General features: G+C 39.3%; 1 protein-coding gene across 3 annotated transcripts in view; it reads right to left on the bottom strand.

Moving 5' to 3' along the window:
* The window catches only part of LMTK2 (lemur tail kinase 2), a 107,824-nt gene that overhangs the window by 24,229 nt on the left and 61,149 nt on the right, over nucleotides 1-22,446 (bottom strand). For 2 of the 3 annotated variants that reach the window (XM_086854785.1, XM_086854784.1), the window contains 3 exons: nucleotides 3,052-3,176; nucleotides 2,077-2,221; nucleotides 288-361 (listed from right to left, as the gene is read on the bottom strand). Coding sequence is in view for 1 of the 3 variants with exons in the window: in XM_086854783.1 (XP_086710909.1) it covers nucleotides 288-361; nucleotides 2,077-2,221; nucleotides 3,052-3,176; nucleotides 17,273-17,426 (498 nt within the window). In the remaining 2 variants the exon portion in view is untranslated. Of the gene's footprint in view, nucleotides 1-287; nucleotides 362-2,076; nucleotides 2,222-3,051; nucleotides 3,177-17,272; nucleotides 17,757-22,446 lie in introns of those variants that run through there. The other variant, XM_086854783.1, reaches the window with a different exon arrangement.

Below are 22,446 nucleotides of genomic sequence, written 5' to 3'. Positions count from 1 at the left end.
TTGAGCTAATTTTTTTCCCAGAAAGAATTGGTAAAAACAGGAGTGTATTAAATAAAATCCACGGAAGTGAAATGTCTAACTAGTCTCTAGTAAGAATCTACAAATAAATTTTAAAAGCACAGATTAGTGCTATGAATACAGCTAAAAAAGACATGCAAGAAAATATCTAATTTCAACTAAATTTTTTCTACGCCTTTTTCTTTTTAAGAACCATTTTAAAGTAAATACAGAGGCCTAGTCAGCTGAGAATAAGCCTCAATCTGTGCAACATAGAGATAACTCCTCACCTTTCCAAACCAGCCATTTCCAATTTCTTGGATGTAGTTTAGACTCTGACGTGCAACTTGAGACTTTGATCCATCTGTCACACAATGAAACAAACGTAACACATATCAAACCACTCAGATGGCCAAAGTTAGCAACTGCTGAGGCAATAATGCAAGCTTCTACAAGATTTATTCCCAACTGGGTGCACACACTCAGCACAAGCAACAAACCCTAGTCAGATGTACATAAAGTAGGAAGGTAATGTTGTGACAACAGCACTCAAATGAAACATTTCTCAGGTCTATCTTCTAAACTACACCAGAACACACCTCCAGCAAAACCACAGCAATTGTCCTGATGAAATGTGAACTTACAAGCTTTTAATATACTCAGCAAGTAAGCAAAAAGGCTAAGCTCTGCTTCTAATACAAAAGTGTATTATAGCCTGTAGCTGGGTAGAGAAAACAACCTACTTACAAAAGTCTCCTGTGTAAATAAAATAGAAAACCCAAGACAAAACTCATTGTTTATACATCTTAACATTTTGAGTTATATAGAGTTACATTTTAAGAGAAAAGGTTTGACTGCTTTATTCTTCAGCCCAACTGCCCTACTTGTAGCTACCACAAGGAAGGAGGACATTTTTCAACTAAAAATACTTCACATAAGAGCCCAGAGAGGAGGACAGAAAAGAAAACCCAGCTCTCGGCAAAGGATGGCCAGTAACAACGGCAGACCTCACTCACCAGAAGAGATTCAGCAGTGATGATCCCTCTGCTGCCCAATTGCTTAGGAACACTAATTGATTTAAACAAAACCTTTTTTTGTCTGAGAATTCTAGCCCACAATTTATTACCATAAACTACATACAGAGCAATATTATTGTACTGGAAGAGCCAGAGCTGTATAATTCACTGTCAATGTGCTCCTAAGCATGGTAAAGGCCACAGCACTGCAACCACATTTTATCCGAGTACTCAGGCACATTGCGTTACTTCTGGCAAAACACTTGTTGTGACAGCTTCATTTTAACAATTATGGCTACACAGAAAAGCTGACATAAAATTTTTCACTCATAATTTTTCCCAGCTCTTCACAATACTGAGTCATTTGTACAACTGTGTCATTTGTATTAAAGGCACACAGACGGTTTCTTGAAATTTGTACAGGAATTTTACTAGAAGCTTCCCTGCACATCTAAAGATCAAGTAGTATGTAAAATTATGTGAAATAGCACAATATGAGAGTAAGTACTTTAGGCTAAACTCTGTTTATAATATGATAAGATGCTTAAGTTTCCTTTTACAAAAATTGTATTTTAAAGAGTACATTCCAAAACCCCTTCCACACAGGGAGAGGAAACCTAATGCTGTCTCACCAAGATCACATTTACTGCACAAAGAGTCTACAGTGACATCAAGAGAGTGATGCAGCTGAGCAGTAGCACTGCTGTCAAGTAAAGGATTCACTCATTTCAATTTAAGGGTGGTGGTTAAAATCCAATGACAACTTAGCCATGAAGAAAACCACTAAAGAGCAGAAGTCACAAATGTTCCAGGGTACCTGGGATCTAGAGGAGGGGGTTTAAGGTAGTTTTGTTCTCTTCAACTCTCTTACCCTGAGGTAAGAGGTAAACATCTTAGGAGTAATATTTTCCCTTTCATCCTTTACCCTACAAAATATATTGGCTCAGTTTATGGAAATTTGTAAGAAGTTATTAATTACAGTAAGGTCAAACAATCAGCCACACTCCATTTTAGACACTGAAAATGCCTACTTTTGCTTTTGTATTGAAAACCAGTATTTTACCTGTACGAGACGGAAACTGGGAGGGAGTTGGTAAAGCAATATTGGGAACTGAAAGAGTAAACACTTCTGCTGGAGACTGAACAGATGGAGTATCTTCTGCTGGAGGTGTAAAATCTATTTCATCATCAAAGTTATCTTCAAACTCCTAAACAAAAGAAGTCTTAGTAAACAAGCCGATCCTTGTCTTTAAATAAGTACTGATACATTTCTTTCAGTTTGAATGAGCACTGCTAAGGAAGCTAAGCTTTTTTTCCAAGGATACTGACAGATATTTAGTGCTATATTCATTATTTTACATTAATTAATTGCTGTCTTAAAGAGATTAAAACATTGCTTTTAATAATCAAGGGGTTTTTGTTTAGTTAGGTTTTTGTGGGTTTGGTGGTTTGGGTTTTGTTGGTGTTGGTTTTTTTTTTGCTTTGTTTTGTTTTTACTTTAAATGCTAGCCCAGGCTTTGAATGAATTACTATGAACTGCTGAGGCCAAATATTCTCCATTTAGAAATGAGAGCAAAACTCAATTTTAGGAGTACTGATTACAGATGTTCCAAAAGTAACAATTCTCTGATGACAATTTATCACGAGTTCTACTACAGTGGATAGCATCTTCAGTATTCTTATTTGACAGGAGTATCCTAAATCCCACCTGCCAACTAAGAAAAAACAAAACACAGAAAAACAACAAAAAGGTTCTTTATAGCAGAACTGTCTCAAAGGTGTAACTTTTACTACTGATCCTGATAGCTAGTTATAACTTTGAAAAGGCATTAAAGATCCTTACTGCAGCAGGGAGCAATTAGTTAAAATAAACAGCTGCATCAGGACTCCATGGCCTGTAGGAATACAATCACTGGCTGTTTCAGCAGGGAGGACGTACAGCGACACTGCAGAGTATTGGCACAACTAATCAAGTTGCGGATATCAGGATGCAGCTGAGAATATCACTTGTACACACATTGATAATTTCAGGTCTTACCTTGAAATCTATCTCAGGGTCTTTACAGCAGGAGACACAGTTTGCTAGCAGAATGACCAGGACTACCAGAGTGCACAGAGACAGAATCACAAAAGATGAGGGAACTTCAGCTGTAGCTCCTTCTCCTAGAAATAAATATGTATGCAGCATTATATAAATATGTTTAGCACCTTAAGTTCCTTCAAAACATATTAGCCACCTGCATTTATTTAAAAATGGGAGTCTGAACATTTAACTCCATGGATGTGATCAAAGCTATGAGGAAATTTAACAGAAAGGACAAACTGGCAAAACAGATCTGTGCTCCACTACCTGCCTGTACCATTCTGGACTTAACTTGGTTCCAGCTAGGAGGCCTCAGCCAATGTGATTTACCAAAGTTTATGATGAACAGTGATAGTACCAAATCTTTGGACTCTGGTTAAGTCAATAAATTTATACAGATATTCAAACACATAGTAGAAATACAATCTTTTGGAAGACATTTCCCATAAGCTAAAACACCTGACCAAGAACAAGAACAGGCAGCTAGAAGAAATCCTCACCTAAACTGCACACAAATGTAAAAATATATCACTACAGGACAGCACTCTTTCTTTCAATAAATGCAGTGTGACAGTCTGCCAAACACACAAGTTGCTGTCACAAGTGCAATGGATGTAATCAGCTCCACACAATTTGTTTCTTGTGATTCACTAGGTGATTTGTCTCCATTTTGAGAACTTTAGGTTTCCAGCTGTTTTACAAACACTTCCAAATAATTTTCCAAAATTTTATATATAAACATTCTAAACCACATTTCCTGAGATTAAGTCAGGTTATTACTCACACAGGATCAAAAGACTCAAATGGTATTTTAGAAAAATCTTAAGTTATCGCCAGGGGTATTAAACCTATTTTCATTCCTGTTTTCATTTTCAGTGGAGAAAAAAAGACATGTGGTTCCCTAGGAGACCAGAGCACACATCTCAAGGAGTTGTTTTTGTTGTTGCTGTTGCTTTTCAAACAGGTACTGCCACAGGGATCAGAAGAGTAGTTGGACCACATCTGATTAAAATATATTTAGCTATTACATCACTGTCAGAGTTTAACAATGTAAGGTGACCTGGACTGACTGGATTTTACAAGAGCATTTGAGTATCAATGGGAACATCTGGCAACAGGACGTGGGTATAAATGAAGCCACAAAAATAAGAAAAGCAGAAGCTGATCACTAGTTAAGGGACACACAAACTTGTCCACCTATTTCTTAAACCTTCAAAAAACTGCAAAAAATAAGGGATTTGCAGAAAAAGCTACAGCTTTTCATCATGTTCCACTGAACACTTTCAGAATACTTACTTATTTTAATTAGATGTAAAAACTAAACTGACATAATAAAAATCCTGCTTTGAAGTGTGTCAGTGTACTTCCAGAAGGCCACATGTTCTACACAATTAGGAATATTATCAATACAACAAATAAAAGTTAGCAAAAATGGTAGGTTTTCAAACAAGTGACTCTGTTTCAAGTTTCCACAATAGCTTTGGCATTCAAAGCTCATTAGGGACTGGGAATACTTCACTGCAGATATCGAGCATTGTTCAAACACAGATCAACAACAATGTGAGGCCACTCACCAGCTTTTAGTCAATTCTGAAGAGAACAAAGTATCTCTGAAGAGGGCTCTCAATAGAACAATTTATATTCATCTAAATCAAGCCTTCTATATAACTCAGTGGATATTTTTCCATTTCTAAGCATCAACAAGAAAAAAGGGGCTGATACCAGCTGACTTGTGTTTGCTTCGTCCAGATGTTCAGTAGCCTTACTAAGGAGACTGAAAATTACCTGAGCTACAAATATAAGCATTCCGTGAAGTCATTAATTAGCTAGATTATGGTAACAAACACACAGTGGTAATACAGCTGAAAATAAAATGTAAGAAATTTCTTTGAACCCTGAATTCAAACCAAATAATAAAAGGTAGCTTTACAACCAGAAAAAAAAAAATCTTACCAGGTATTACAAATTAAAATTATTATTTCAGACATTTTTCCAAATCCATCACACATTCATTTCCAAGCTTCCCTGTCTTCACCCACAACTTCACTGAAACAAGAAGTCAACTCACCTCAGACTACCTAATAAACAGACACAGATTTTCCCTAACACCCAGGAACATCACCACAATCACAATATACTCCTCCCAGTAGAAGATCAAGACTCCTGAACACCCTCAAATGTTTCATGCCTTTGGAGAAGTTGGCCAAGTAAATCTCTGAACATTGAACTCAGGCACCTAGAGCGTTGTCATTACTCACAGAAAGCATTCCTGCTATTTGAGGACTTAACTTCAGACCAGGTCCTTAAGAGGTGGGTATAAAGCACCTCAGCTGCCAAGTGTATAAAACACTAAAAAAATGCTATTGAACTTTATTCTGGTTTCTGGTACATTCTAAGGTCTCTTTTGGCTAACATGAATTTTAGAATGACTTCCTGTTCCCCCCAGAAACTGAGCATTGTCCTTCCTCACCAGAGCCTTCTATTCCAAACACCACATCATCTTCCAGGTGGCCTTTCTGACCAGCCTCAACCAAAACTTGAAGCAGCTTTTCAGTTTGCTTTACCTCCCTCAATCCTACTGCTTCTTTTCAAGACAACTTATAGCAAATCCATCTAGGAGGATTCAAGCTCGTGATGACCTTAGGCACAATTTATTAACACAAAGTGAGACATTTATTTAACTCAAAGTGGTTTATTTAACTCAAAGTAAGACATGATGAACACTACCAATCATAAGCTGCATTTATTGTATATGTTAGATACACTGCACATGTATTCAGACACTTTATATGAAAAAATATAACATTTTAGCTGGAATTCCTTCTGTGACAGAAAATACACATTTATCAAGCCTAAAGTCTATGCAAGTTACAGTGATCCCCATAAGGTAACTATCTCTTAAATGTCCTGGAAAGAATACAGAAAAGAAAAATATTGCTGCTGTTCACTATGTTACTTCCTAACCTCTAAAACTTTTTTAAATTCCCTAGAAATGAAACCATGTGAATGAGCAGCAATTAATTGGAGAAAGTAATGATTTTTTTTTTTTTTTCTTAAAGCAAAGATCATCTTTGAAAAGGCAGCTAATCATTAATGGTCTGTTAAGATGGAAGTCATCTAAACTTCCAAAAGCACAAGGCAATTTTCACATAGAAAATTATAAACAGAAGCTTTAATACAAGAAAAATGCCAATTATCCTGGGCAAGTTTCTGCAGCATTTCAGATGACTCACACAAGTAAAAGCTACTCACTAAGAATTACAGAATCCATTTCTGTTTGGATAAACTTTGAAGTTTCTTACATAGTAATTAATAAGTAATATTTTTAATTTGAAGAGTTTTTAAAAAATGGAAAACTAAGTATTAAATTATGTCAACCTGTAATTGGGCTAAAATTTATTGTAAGTGAAGCTATTTTAATAGCTTGTATGAATACACATTCAGTGACAGAAGCCACTGATTAGGTACTGGAACTGGTCTTTGTGACAATGTGCTGAAAATCTGCTGCAGAATAATCTCGTTTGCATTTTTCAACTATTTCCATCCAATGATTAATTCACTGGAGCTTAGTAAAATGACTTGGAACTAGAAGATGTCTAATACGCCCTTGTGTTTGTAAATTGTGAAAGTATGAAGGAATGACATTTATTTTATGATCCTGACTGAAAAAAGCAACCAGCAAGAAATCCATTCTAATTAATGCAGAGGACCATTTTATAAAGAATTGTCCTAAATTAAAAAACCTGTCAAAAAAACCCCATTGAAATAATTTTAATATAAAACTAGATAAAATCCAATAAACACTGAGAATTCCACAATTATTGCAGAAGTGAAGATTCTTAATATCATACATTCTAGAGAGGTTAATAGATTTATTCAGCACATCAGTTTAAAACCCTGCCCTATTTACTGTAGCCCTCTGCAGTAACAACCTAAGGCATCTTAATATCTACCCAGAAGTCACAATCTGCTCTTTAGGAAAGGAATTGCCAAACAGATTAAAAAATCATGTCTCTAACATGCCAACGGTAAAAGGCTTCCTGTCAGCTAATACAAACAGTCTAGACTAGTTTGCTTTGGTATATCCAAACTACTTAAGCCAGAGGCCTGGGTTTTATCAGTCCTGTATTAAAATGAGCAGGAGATAAAGTGCAGCTGTGTTGCTGTGTGTTACTGCAAGGTTAACACAACATAATGTTTTACAAAGCTCTGTGCTAGGACATATTCTATACCAAAATGGCATCTAGATGGTCCTACATTATCAACATAGAAAATCAGGTATTCTTTTAAAGCTTCACAGGATTAAATACATCTGTTATTTACCCACTTTTTAGAAGTACACAGTATCATAAACAATTCAACACCCTGACTGAGGCAGATAATTAATTAGTAGCTACTGAAGCAGATTCCTCAGCACCTCTGAAGATGCCATTTCCTAAGCATGTTCTTCACTAAAGCCTAAATTTGAGCACTGCACATGTCAAGTCAAAGGCTGTACACAGGCAAGTACACAAACAGGCTCACTGAGGAAACGATGATGAACTGTGTTGGCATTCTCAGGATCAAGTACAGACTTGAGAACACACGTCAGTATTTATTACAATGTTTCAAGGGCTGGAAAATGTTATTTTCATAAAATGCATATTTCAAAGCAACTTCTATAGGCCAGGATTCCCTATACCTTCCTAAGTTTCTTTTAAATCTCCTTTCTTCATAAGACAGTTCTCCAACCATCAAATGCAACACCTAAGGAAAAACAAGTTCTTTTTTCGCTATAACCATTTCCCTTCTCTACCCCATTTCCCAGTATGCCCACAATACTCTCAAATACCCCTCATGTCATCCACCTGTGGCATCCTTTGGTATCATTAATTACAAGGAATGAGCATGCCAACTAGCCAAATATTCCATCTATGTTTATTTGTCAAGCAACAGCTTCCACTCAGGACAACACAGGACCAGGCGTAGCTGCTTATAGATGAGGGATGCTGGGCTTGCCTTTCTTCTACTACCTTCTTCTACAGATTAGGAAAAGCCAGGATGCTTGAACTCTTGATTTTGGTTCAATGTGAGTAATCACATTATTAAAATCTCCACCTTCAGAAAACTGGGCTAAAAAATGCATGATATCATACAGTTCTAAGCTCGGCAAAAAAGAAAAGTAAATGTATATTCCAGACATTACTGAGTGCACTCATAAAAGACATTCACCACTGTGATAAAGGCAGTGTAAGGCACAGATAAATTAAGCATTATTAGGGCACAGTGAACTTCAAGGGAGCATCTGATTTTAAGCTTTCAGCACAGTAGTTGCTATGCGACAACAGTCCCACTGCATAAGCAAGAGCCCATTTCCTTTCAAGAGCAGCTATATAACTGGCACTAATAGCTATAACTATTTCCAGCACAAATCTAGCATGACAGCAATCACTTAAACTGTCTCTTGGACACACTCAAATTATATGATCATGAACTAAGATGCTACTTTATCACACCAAGTCAGAACAGCACAGTCTTTAAAATACTAATGAATGACCAAACCTAATTTTGTTTCCTAGCTATACCCAAGGCATCTTTCATAAACTTCGTCAGTTTACTTACTCTGCTTTTAACAAATATTAAAGCAACCACATTTAAAAGTGTAATATCACCCTAATTTATAGTAGTTATGACAAATATGATTTTAAAAGCTATCCCAGCTTTCCTAAATAATTCTGTCATTCTGTTCTATGCCAGCAATTAAGTGGGAAAGTGCTATCTACTCCTACCCAGTTCTTCACAAGCCAGATTCAGATCATTATTTTTCCCTCAAAGTGTTTCTCCTGCACTTATTTACTGCCTGAAATCTTCAGAGGTTTGCTACTAATAAGCACAAAACCATACAGACAGAACCAGGCCTATAAATTCAGATGGCCTGCAGGTAACAGGCAGAATACTAAGCCAAACCTCTATTCAATATTATTTTAGATGCATCTATTGTGTAACGCCTGATTTGTATGACAAGGTAAAGCACAACAGACACTGCAACTCCTCCATTTCACAACAAAAAAACCCCAACCAACCTCAAGCACATTCCATTCGTTACCACATTCTTGTAATCTCAATTTTCTCCTGCTATGCTCCATCTAACAACTGAGCCAAAAAAAGCATCATTTTCAAGATTAAGTTTCAGAAGAAATGAGTGCAGTATCATTATTTGTGGAATGCCGTATCACAATTGGCTTTAAAATACTACATTAGAAGGGCATTCAAACCACCAACCTTCAACTGAGATACAACACATGGAAACAGAAGTTTTGAAGGAGTGTTATTTGCATTTCAGACATTCTTTTGAAAATAAAAGAGAGAGAATTTTAGTGTCAGAGAGACACTCCAAATTCCAATCAGCCTTTGCTTTGAATGGCCATTACCAGTACAGTACCAGTACTACAGGAAGAAACATTCCCAAGATCTCAGAGACTTTCATTAACTTACTGTCCTCAACACAATGGCAGCACCTTAGTGAAATCTAAAATGGTTCCAAATGTCCAAAGTATTTCAAGCAGAGACTAGAAATGTTCCTTCACCGAGCAAATTCCTAAGAACAGACACACAAGACTGCTTAAGGAACTTTTACGTTTCTCAGTTTACATACGAGCTTTTCAGCATTCAGATTTTTAGTACTTAAAACACTCAACGAAAGCACAAATGTTTACTACCTTAAAACAAGAACCTGGAACAAACTGTTGAATATATTAATTGAAGAGTTATTTCAAAAGTCTGTCTTCTCATGGCATTATTGCTGCCCTTACACTGAATAATGCAAATGTCTAATGCATTACTAATAAAAGTAACCTTCACTATTACATACCCTTTTATGAAAGCACTTTATCACCTGATTTTATTTTTCCTTCTATAGAAAATCCGACTTTCTAGATATAGCCTCGAGAAAAAAACCTCTTAGGGACTTAAAGCTATAGCTATCCAAGTTACTTGTGCAAAATTGTACTTAATATTTCTGAAAACAAGAAACAGTAATTAACAGCTTGTCAATAAACCGATTTCCTAGCTACATCTTAATTGTGTCACATGGCCTTAGTCTAAGTCTGGCACCTGGAAAGATACAAGTAAAATTACAAGACTATGCAGCAGTAGTGTGGGGAAAAAATAATCAAAAGTCAAATACAAGACTGTTCCCATGTTCTTCTAGACAGAAATTAAGACATTTCATCCCTCTACTCAATTTGTCCATTACAATCCCTGCCCTACCCTAGAACTCCATTAGGTCCCTCATGGGGCAGGTGGGTGGGATGAAAGGCCAAGGCACATGCACAGAATTCTTCTGAAAAGCCAACAGCTTTTCTCCTTTACAACAATTAACCATCAGAAGTAAGTAACAAAGTAACTAAGTAACAAAGATAGCAACGTGGCCATTTCTTACAGAGGGCTCCCCATGAAACAATAAAAACTCCTCTGACACTCCTCCAAACCATCTTGAGCTCTGGATAAATTTCTAGTATCAAAAGCCAGTAGCACAGTTAAATGTGTTCTGTGGATGCATGACCCTGAAATATCACTGTCCTATGCAATAAGTTACAATATTTTCAAGAAGAAATCTTAGCTACTTCATATCATAACTGGATGTGTAATCCTATGCCAAAAATTCTTGGAAAATTATCTCTGTCCTTCCATTTGTCCTTAAAAAGAACAGGAGTCTATCCTCTAGTATAAGCCAACACTTTTTCAAACTACTCTATCCCATGTTCCCCCTAAATGCTTTTACAACATGTTTCAAATGAGTTTCTATATGTGTTTAAATGCACTTTCTGTGTTAGGGTGGCACAGATTACTTATCCTAAGGCAAGAATATCCAGGGCAATGCTGGACTCCCCTGGAGCATCTTGGAACAACACTGCTCTGATCCTCCTGTTTTCTAAGCACTTGTCCTGGCCTGCATATTGGCTGAACAGTTAGTAACTAGCAAAACTCTGAGCTGGGATTAGTTTTACATTACTGACCTTATTCTATTATCCTGCAAGTCTCCCCAGTAATGTCAGAGAATTACTCACATAACAGCATACTGCTCAATTTTAATAAGACTAAATATAGGCTGGTACTTCAAGTGTTTACAGAGCGAGATCTGTTTGAAGTTTCAGTGCTAGAATCTCATGTTTGCACAAAGACATCTTAAGACAAGGTAAAAAATATCCATGTTAAATAATTATGTGCCTTATGCCTTCATGGCAGTGTTTCTGGAAAATCTGGGCAGCATTATCATTTTGCAAATGTATCACTGACTCTTAATTGCATGTATGTGTGTGCATAAATGTACACACACAAGATTCTGCTGAGCATACTTTATTCTGTACTGATAGATATTGGGTTTGACAATTCATTCCTGCTCAAGTACATGTTTTTTTTTTTTCATCTGCTATACCATTTCTCCAACCGTGAGGCACAGGAGTTGTAGTTTGTTTTTTTTTTGAACATGGGATAGACCACAATAGCTCAAAGTAGCATGAGATGACCACACAGCATGGTATCTCCAACCATCAGAAAAGCATTATCTGCAGCATGGAAACCAAAATGACAGTATCTCTTTCTCCTACCATTTGATAGCAACACAAGCCTTAAGATACAATGCCCTTGAAGAAACTAATTTCAGTTCACAGGAAAGAAATCCATAAATGAAACTTCCATGTAATGGGATTTTCTGGAATCTTGATTGTATAGTAGATGCCTTTCCAATTCCAATGTACAGCTGGGTTAAGAAATGCAGGAGAGAAAGGAGGCAGCAGCATTTTGTAAAAAGAGCTTATTGGATCTATTTCTCATCCCTATTCATAGCTAAAGGATCCCTGGGAAGAACAGGCCATTGAGGAAGTGACTGATTTTGAAGAACTGGATCTGGTCTATAGGCTGAAAGCTTAAATGTCAGCACTAAAAAAAAATCTACTGTTACTATTTTCTACACATCTTTCATACCAAAGAATCTTAGGGTGCAGTGGGAGTCCCAAAAGAGTCATGTCACTGTTAAGCCATTCCAGTGATGTTTCCTTACCAGGAAGAAAACTTTTGTAAGTGTAGCAGTGTTGGACAAGGTGTTACTTTGTACAGAATTTCATACAGAAAAACACTCAGAAGACAATTTACTGACAATGTGCTTCCCACCACTACCTTGCCTAAGCTATATATGGCACAGCACCTTGCTACAGACAGCACTTAAAGCACACATGCATACTGAAAGGGCTATCCCTGACACATTTTGTACATTTCTGCTTATAAAAGTTGACAAAATGTTTCTAGTATCTAGAAGTTGCTCAAGACCTTTCATAACAGTACAATGAAAACAAAGAGCTCATACAGAGCAATAAAAACACTGAGGCTTTTGCAAATTGTATCCAGAACTGTATCATTCTCCAGACACTAAGTGCCCAGACCAAACAGAAGGGCAGACCCAAAATAAAACCTACGGAACACTCCAGTACTCCATGTGCTGTCCTTCTGCTGCAGAACTGCAGTGATAGCACTGAAACAAACTGTGATTTTTTGCAGCTCTGGCATTACACTGCCTGAGGTCCCTTTATCCCATGCAGATAAACTGTGTGTGAATAGTGACTGAAACCAGACTACAGCAAGTATCCAGAAAATTACTCCCCATCATATTTATCTATCCAGAATGTTGGGGCTCATAGAATTTTTTTATTTTTTTTATTTTTTATGCAGGGGCATAACCTGCACCCAGCAATGGTCCCTTTCAAACCAATGCCCAGCACCTGATACTGTGACAACAAACCTTCAAACAGTTTCTGATCAGTCCTATCTTAATATGCTGCAACAATACCTGAGGAATTATTAAATACACCCAAGCATTCAAGACGTGAGAAATTGCTTCAGAGAGTGACCTCCTCCTATAGTTGTAGCAAAGTCCAGACACTTTACAGCCACAGGCAGAGAAAGCAAACCAAGACTGTGAACAAAGCTTTGCATGGAACATCCCTGCAGGCCAAAGTCAGGGTTGGCCTCTTACCTCAGAGTCAAACTCACAGATAGAAACAAAAGATAAAAGACAAATTTCCAGCTCCAGTTCTATGATTATTAAGTGCCTGGGATAGACGCTAGAAAAAGAAATACAGGGAGAAGTAAACAAGTTCAGCGCTTGAAAGGGGAGGAAGGATAGACCACTCCCACAAAAGGCACATACCACAATTAAAATTCCCACTGTAAAAGCAAGATTTTTCTTAACTTCCAGTGATCTGAGTTGCTAACTTGCATACACTTAGAAAATGGCTTTTCTTATGTGTAAGAGTCACAGACATTTTACATTGTACCAAACCACAGGCCACCACTGCAATTTGGCCCCAGTCTGACAGAACACCAAGTAAAACATCAAGTCAAAGCAACCCAAAAGCAACAATTTTCCCAGGAGTATATATGCACTACAGAGCTCATCTTAACACACACAAAAAAAGTGACTTCATCTCCAAGTTTTAACTTGTCATCTGAAGCCAGTTGACTGAATATTTAGATACTTCATATTAATACAGCTGCATGAATGTTTAGATACTCCAGATGAACATCTCTGGATACTAAATACCAACTTCTAATCATCTCCTCCTGAATCCTACATGACCAAGCCTATCAGCAGGGACTCCCTGCCACTGACACCCACCTGAGCCACTCAGTGCCAAGGCTCTCAAAAAGCAATCATGTAGGCAGCAAGTCCAGCTGCCTCACTTCAACTGATCACACTGTGCAGTCATCACAAGTGTGAAATGGAACACACGTGCTAAAAATGCTACCACCTATTCAAGTTTTACAGGATAATAAAAGTATTTTTGAGTCCCTCTTCTTTGTGTTTGCAAAGACTTCATAGAGCACAGAGACCATGAAAACACTTTGTCTGACATTACACACACACACTTGATTCATATGCTCAGTGGAATTAAGGTCAAGTATGGAAATCCAAGTCAGAATGGAGAGCCTGAATGTACATATAAAGCTTCAGCACAATAAAGCAGCCATGGCAGTTTGTGATGCACTGTTTGGCTGCTAAACACTGCTGCAGAAAAGCAGTGCCCAAATGTCCTTCCTTCAGCCACACAGCTGGTAGTGGAAGTCGAGTTAAGCTGATGCACCTGGGGAAAATGACCAATGCTCTGCAGGCTAAAGACAACTTTAACACATCAGTCTAGAAACTCCTTTCCAACACAAATGCCCTAGCTCTCACGTCCAGTATAAAGTCAAACCTTAAATTCAGAACTATCACAGTGCATTATTCTTTTCCACTCATAGAATTAAATCTAAGTTGGTTTAAGTATTTTTAGGCAGTAGCATCTTGAACAGCTTGTTTTTCATGTTGCCTATAATAATTGCTATGAACCTTATCAGGGAAACAGTTCAAGCCTCATTTCCTTTACCTCCTTATTGTTGGGTGAAAAACAATAAATTAGTTTCAAAGTATAACATCAAAAATGCAAGACAGATATAGAACACCTCATCAATGCACGCCTTCATCTGCAAACACTATGAATCCACACTTAAAAAGAGCGGCATCATTCCTCTCAATCGAGACCCTGAGAACCTGACAGCTCCCCAGCCATCCAGTCTGGCAAACTTCCACAGCATTCCCACAAACTGGAGCATTTTTGCACAAAGAATCCAATCTAGTCTTGCTAGAACCTGACCATCACCACTTCCAGCATTCCAGCCTCCTCCCAAAGGAGAAGTTAATTTATTATAGATATACTCCACAAAATATTCTATAAAATGCCTTACAGTAACTACAGGCACTTTCCTCCTTTTTCTGTGGAACTTATCTTTCCTATTACAAGCAACACACATAAAAATGTTTCTCCACTGTCAAACAAGCAAGCAATCTTGCTAGGTGAAGAATTGTAGGATTCTGAAGTAATTTTGATACCAGTTACTAATCACTCTATGAAAAGCCCACTAAATTCTTCTCAAATTTTCAATCCATATGTATCAAACCAAGTGTTACAGTCAACTGCAAGAACTGCCAAAGTCCAGAATGGAGCCCACCACCACCTGCCAGCCCCAACAGAGGAAATCAAAGCAATCTGTCATGGGACACAAGAGGGACATTCACAGTACAGCTGAACTGCTTTTAAACACAACCCATGACTCTTAACTCTGCAAAGTAACGTCACAGATTTGTCTTCAGACAGGTTACAAAACCTGCCTAGAATGACAGAGAAGGTTCAAGCTGAACCAGTCTCATTGTCATCCACTAGGAAGATATTCAAAGGAAGGAAAAAAAAGGCTTTGTAGCTTTCCCCCCAGTTCCTGCTGCTCATACAGGACTTGTTTCACCCTAAGAACCTGTTGCACTCAAACCCACCAGGCACACATTACTTCAGTCAGGAGGAAGTCCTCCCAGCAGATGTGATGCCAGTGAAACTAGAAAAGGCTCCTAATGAGGCCCTAAAGTTTCAATACTAAATATCCATCAATAAAGTAACCCAAATACATTGTCCCTTACATGGGCAAAGACACAGGAGAACGCAGCAGCTTCATTTTCTGGAGTTCACTGGGTTTCCCAGGACAGCATCTGGACAGCTGGCTAAACTTAAGAAAACATCCAATGTATACATACTTTGGCCTAAACATAACAAAAACTTATAACAAAAACATATTTCATTCATGTTGTATGAGGCCAATATCATAACATCATAAATATTTCTCTTAGCAGTACTACAGTTAACACATCTGATTCAGTCTTTTAAAAATAAAGAATTAAAAAAAACCAAAAGCAAACCCAAAACAAACAACACTAATACTATGTCCTGCAATTTGTCCAGTCAGCTTTTCATTTTGAGAATAAAGCTTTTTACCAGTACCATGGAAGTAATGCTTTGTTCCCCCATCTTTGTAAGGCATATGCATAGTCCTCATAGGAAAAAGGAAACTGTATTAAAAGAACACTTTGACATTTCCTCTTAAATAGAAAAATTAACTGCATTTCAAGGAAGGTAAGATCCAGGAAAGGCATTGTAAAAGCCCCCATACAGAACTGATTCTGCTGTCTTACCTTACAGCTCAATGACAAATTAATATTATTTGGAAAAACCCCAAGTATTTTATAAATTAAAAAAATTATCATTTAGCATCAAAAGAAATAAAGATTTGACTGACAATTTTATTTTTTCCATAATTTACTTATATACAAAGCATGAAAAACCTCCAAGCAGGCTGATGAGGACTGGGAGTCAGGGAGTGACTACTGAACAATTAATAAATGTTCCAGGAAGGAATTACTGGAAAAGAGACACAAGTCCAAAAATAAAAGAAGTATGGGTTCCACTCCCTGTTTTGATACTCCGTGTATCAAAAGGAAGAGAAGCCAAATTACCTAATCTTTGTGCTTCGTATCTTTCCCTCCCCACTGCTCCTGCTCCTCCCTCAACATCTTGTCTACTTAAACTGTACAACTCCTCACGGCAAGAAGGGAGTCTCAGCACAGATTCCAATCAACCCAAGCCTAAGAAAATTCAGTCTCAATACAATGTTATGTTTGCAAGTCCCAGTGAAACGCCAACAATAGAAATGAATCAAAGCTGGTACCTGTGAGTACTAATAAACCTCTGATCAGTCACTCCTACAACTGCGAGGGCATATTGCTTAGTTTGTGTTTCTAAGACAAACAGGAAAATAAGCAGGGAAATCGAAGGAAGTCAGCATTACCTAATATACGAGAGAAATAAATGTGAACTATATAACTATTTAGGGAGGCCGGACCGGGGGGGCGGGGGAGGAATCCGACTAATCTGACCGGAAAACAGGGAAGCGCCGTCTGCCCTGAAGAGCCTCCACCCAGGAACGGGAGTCCCCGTGATTCACAGGCAAAACCAGAAAAAGAAAAATCTCGCCGTGCTCTGTATAGGCGATAACAGCAGAACTACAGGAAGAAGGTCTGCGGTAAACACACAGACAGAACAAACGCACAGCTCAGTGGCAGGGGTCTGAGCGATCTACAGCGGGATATCGCTCACTGCCATCGGCAGAGCCGTGACCTACAGCCGGGGAGCCCCATCCGCCCGCCGTGCCCTTCCCGACGCTTCGGCGGAGCCCTGCCCGCAGCACGGGGGAGGAGGGACGGTGTCTCGGAAACCCGCAGTGCCGCCGCTCCCGGGCCCCGCCGCGGAGCCGCACCCCCGCCCCGCTTCCCCGAGCTCACCTGCACCTGCTGGCGGCAGCGGAGCCGCCTCGCCGCTCCCCACGAGCGGCCACAGCAGAAGGACGAGCCCGAGCAGGTGTCGCGAGCCGAGGAGCCGTGGGCCACCGCCCCCCCGCCGCCCGGCGCTCCCGCCGAGCCCCCCGCGCTGCCGCATGCCGTCCGCTCCCGGACCGAGACCCGGCGCCGAATGAGGGGCTCGAGGTTCTCAGCGATTCCGGGGAGCCCCCGCGGCAGCCGCCGCTCCTCGGCTCCGCGGCATCGGCCCCACCGCCGCTCCTCTCACAGAGCCCCACCGGCCGCCGCCGCCGCCGCCATCTTCCGGGCTACCTGACCGCGACGGGGCGGGGCGCGCCGCTGATTGACAGCTGGGTGCACCAATCAAACCGCGTCTCACGCTCAGGAGGCGGCTCCACTGGTTGATATGGGGCTGATCCTTGACTGACAGCTATATCAGCCATTCGCTCCGTAGAGCGCGAGCTAGGGCGAGGGAAGGCTGCGGCGCGAGAGCAGAGGCACGCGGTTGCCAATCAAGCCGCGCTCCGAACGGTTAAAGGAGGGCGGGGCATCGCTCCGATTGATGGCTCTCTCCGCCAACCGGCTGGTGGGGCGGGACGAGGGAGGCGGGGCTTGGCCGAGCCCGCGCGCTGGACTCTAGGGCGCGGTGAGAGCAGCGCCTCCTGGCGGCTTAGTGTGCCCTCAGGACCGGTCCGGGCGTGGAGCCCCCTCAGAGCTGCTCCGGGACCACCCCGCCGTGCGGGAGCGCAAAGCCCCGGCCATCCCTTTGGGATCAGCCCTGCGGGAGCGCAGAGCCCCGGCCATCCCTTTGGGATCAGCCCTGCGGGAGCGCAGAGCCCCGGCCATCCCTTTGGGATCATCCCTGCGGGAGCGCAGAGCCCCGGCCATCCCTTTGGATGAACGCGGCCTATTCCTGCTGTTCTGTGGAGCCTGATGAGTCCCAGGTTAGACTCTGGGATGGGCACACCACCCTCCCTCTGCAGCCTGAGCGCTTCCAAGACTCTAGGTGACCTTGTTAAATTATTGATACCAGCAGGATTTAGAAATAAAGATTATTCTCGTTTAGGTCTGTGATTCTGCTGAACTTTGAGTACATGAAAATGAAGTGTCAGCTCTAAGCAGCATAAATGGAAGTGTTAATCCTAAGGAATCAGGGGCTCTTTGCAGTGAGGAAACAGGGAAATACCATACGACTAACAAACTGGATTTCCGTTTTCCAAATAATTTAACAAAAATGCTAATTATGTCAAGATTATATAAAGACTTTGGAAGCACAGATTCTCAAACGAAATGTACAATGAGTGCACCTCTGTGAATACACCAAAGTTTTGTGTTCAGAGTAGTATTTGGAACATGGTGTCCAGGAAGACAAAACATACCCTACATCCCCTCTGTCCCTCTGAATTTTTTCTACCGTGAGGATATACTTGAATCAAATTACTCTTACCAAGTGTGTGTCTAACCCCAATCTGCTATCCTCTGTCTGGTTGAAGATGCTAATTGTGTTACCAAATGGCCCATATTTTTTGAAATGTTCTAATTAGTTTTCCTTCCAAAGGAAATACTTTATTTGAATAATAAAATTGAATACAATCTTCTCTTTTGTTGCTTTAGTAAACTATTATTAATTCATTATTCTGTTTATAATTAATTATTTTTAAAAAGTAGTCCAAGCATACTGTTTGTCTGGCTGTCTAGTTTTCATGGATGGGAGGCAAAATCCCATTGATCCCTTCCCTTTAAAATTAGTGATATTATATAATAATATAGAATATACAGTATGTATGGCATAATATTTTTCATGTGCAAACAGACACCATCTCCATTTAAACAGCTCTTTGCTGTTGTAATACTGATGCTGGTGATAAAAAAGCTGGGTCTTTTTCTGTATGTACTGTAAATATCCAGTGGAAACATCAAGGTTAGTCCTATATCCTTCACTCTATCTCATCTCCCTCCCATGAGAATGCGCATCACAGCTGGGGCCTTGGACATGAGTGTGGCTCCTTGTACCTGAGGTTAGAGCCATGCTTTGTAATGATGGGTATTCAAAGAACACCGTGTTTCTGTGGTGTAACATGGGCAGATCCAGTGTCCTGATCCCTGCAGTGCCTTGGGTCTGAGATACTTCTGAGCTCTCTCACTGACCTCATGCAAATTCCACACAGAAAAAATGTCGAGATTGATAGCAGCTACAGACATGAAGTATAAACCTCCCTTTGTAGCCTTCCAGCAGGTCTACAATGCAAGGGTGTTCTAATTTCACTGCTGAAAACAATTCATTGCATCTCAGCACAGCAGGCTGCTTGATTTCCCAACCCACCCTATCATAATTGAATGCTGGGCCTTTGATGTAATTTTCTGATAAAACATCATGTTGTAATATCATCTGGGACATAATGGCAGCATATCATTACAAGGACTTGTTAGAGCACTATTCTAAACAGGACACTTAAGGTTTGCTGTGAATTAGTCACTGGTAGAAGCTAAATAACCAAACCTTCTAATCCTTTGTTCTACACATTAGTCACAGTTTACTCCCTATCTTCAAATACACCATGAACATAAAACCCCAAAGATGCAAAGCCTCATCTCCATCTCCATCTCAGGAATGATAGATTCACCCATTTACAATTTCTGCAGCTAAACATCTGTGGTAACTACACTAGACTAATGGGATGAGCAACATAATAGTGAGTAATCCAAAAGATACTTAGAAAGGAAATATATTTACTTAAACAAAACGCTTCCTATACACAAAATGGGATATTTCACCACGTATCACAGTCTCATGTTTCTTGATTATACACTGTTATCATGGCCAAATTACTGAAGCTGCTGTTCTGCGTGGGAGGTGTTAAAACCTTTTTTTAGAGACAGATAATTGGATCAACAAAAGGATGTTGATGGTTCTATTCTCAGTTGGTTTTCTTCAATATTTTTGCTAACATTATTGGTACAGAAGGAATATTTGTCTAGCAGGCTGAGCAAGTTGACAGAGGGGTGTTAAAGGTCCTCAATGTAACTGTGAATAAAGCTCCAAAATATTCACAATTAATTTACTACAAAACAGCATCACCGAGCATCAGGAACCGAGCTGATCACAGGACCCAGCTCTTTATTCCAAATCACTGTTTTAAGCACAAAGATTGGCTTCTCTATTTATGAATGTTGAGGCACACACTGTGCTCTCCCTCCCCCCAAAAGAATCACATCTCATGCTTTCAAATATAACCTTTCTTTCCCTATCAGTGTTGTCTTTTTGTATTTAACAAAGTGATTTGCTTCTCCATCTGACAGAGATGAAATAAATATCACTGATTTTAACCTCCACCTTCAGCCATCAGTGACCTAAGAGCATTTTTCTATAACTGAGGCTACTTTCTCCATTCCAAAGCCCAGCATGCAGAATTTCACTTTTCAAGGAAAACTGGATGAAGAAAACTACATTTAAAACAACCAGTAAAAGAAATTTTCTAATTTGTGTCAGTTGTTTTCTCTTAGTATCTATCTGTCATTCTAAAATGGGTTTAGGTCAGAACTCTTTGATTTCTTCCACAAATGACTAAGTTTGCACATGGAGAAACAAACCTCTGGAATATTAAAATGTGTTAAATAGAGATCAAGCAGCTCTTTTTTCATTCATTCCTTGTAAATCATTAAGTAATTATATTCTTCTTGGCAAATATTTAATATTTGGATTTGCACCTGTCACTAACATCCTGCAAAATTTTGTGCAGGTTTCATTTCTGTTGATTCAGGAATACCTAGTGGCTTCTGATAAGCCTGGTTGGGAAGGTTCTGCTTACTTTGGCAAAAAATAAATGAATGTTGAGGCATTCATAATTGTAAATGTACCTTATTCAATTAATTTAAATTTATTTACTTTATTAAATTAAATTGTTTTCACTTTAGTCCACTGACCATTCTATGGAATCAATGTAGTTAGTCAAAAGAATAAATTTTTGTGAAAGAGAACTTAAGTACTCCCTCAAAGAAGTGTAAGTGCCAACATCAGTATAAATTTATTCTCAACAGAATTTCATCCTGGTTTACAAAAAATAGAGTCACAAGTGGGTATATTTCTTTCCCCACATGTTACGCTGATGATATTGCCATCCAAATTGCCAATTCATGCCAATTCTGAAGCTGGATTTTATGACACTGACGATTATCTAATGCTGAAATAAAAGATACATCTGTGGTGATAAATCTCTACTTTAAAGTTTTGTATAGAACCGTCCACCAAAGTTGTAAGAGAGAAATGATATGTGTGTCTATTCCCTCCACATTTTTAGGGGATTTAATTAATATCCATTAACACAAAAAGGAAATACAAAGTTATGATTTTTGTGTAAAGAAGCTGTTGTAAAACTTTCTCAGCTACATTAGAAATTCCTTCCACCCTCTCCTATTTATTTTTAGCAAACATTAAACTGTGTGGACTATTAAATTTTGTTCCAGATGCAGCAAAGCAGGACTGAATAGAGTGAGAAACCATTTAACCAAATGAATGTCTAATGCAGTCCTGATCTAAATATACATTGTATGTGTGTCAAGGGAAAAAAAAGCAAACTAGAAAGAATATTCTCACAAACACACCAAGTAAGAAGCAGGAGATCAAACAACGAGGTTGCAGTTCAGCATCCCCTCATGCAATGTTTTCATTAAAGCAATAGTTGTGGAAGCTGCTCAGCAGCTCTCAAGAACTTGTCCTATCTGAGACCGCTCAAAAAAGCAAATGTCACCATGTGAGGCACTGGTTGTTTTTACACTGGAGGTGTAGGTGACAACAACAGCACTTCTGCAAAAGGACAGTTCAGCACCACTTCTGCCTAAGTGTAAGGGTTCAGTAAAACTACCTACAAGGTACAGAATCAGGCAGTGCCTCTAAGAAACAAACCATCTCCAGCCTGCAGAATGCTCCTGTAATTAGCTGTGTTTAACTACGTATTTGCTGATGTAAACTCTGCTTATACAATGACAAAAAATCATTATCTGTTTCTAGACCTCTTGAACAGCAGGAATCTCTTCATCACAAATCCTTTCAATAAAGAAAGGCAAACGTCTGAGCACAAAATAAAATATGATTTGCATGTCTCTCTAAATAGGAATTCTAATATTAAATTTTGATTAGTGTTATATGTTACCACTTGAAT

This window comes from Cyanistes caeruleus, chromosome 17 (genome assembly GCF_971803275.1).
Source record: "Cyanistes caeruleus chromosome 17, bCyaCae1.hap1.1, whole genome shotgun sequence".
In the NCBI taxonomy this organism is placed as follows: Eukaryota; Metazoa; Chordata; class Aves; order Passeriformes; family Paridae; genus Cyanistes; species Cyanistes caeruleus.
The sequence above is the reverse complement of the archived record's forward strand: the minus strand, read 5'-3'. Positions and strand labels throughout refer to the sequence as shown.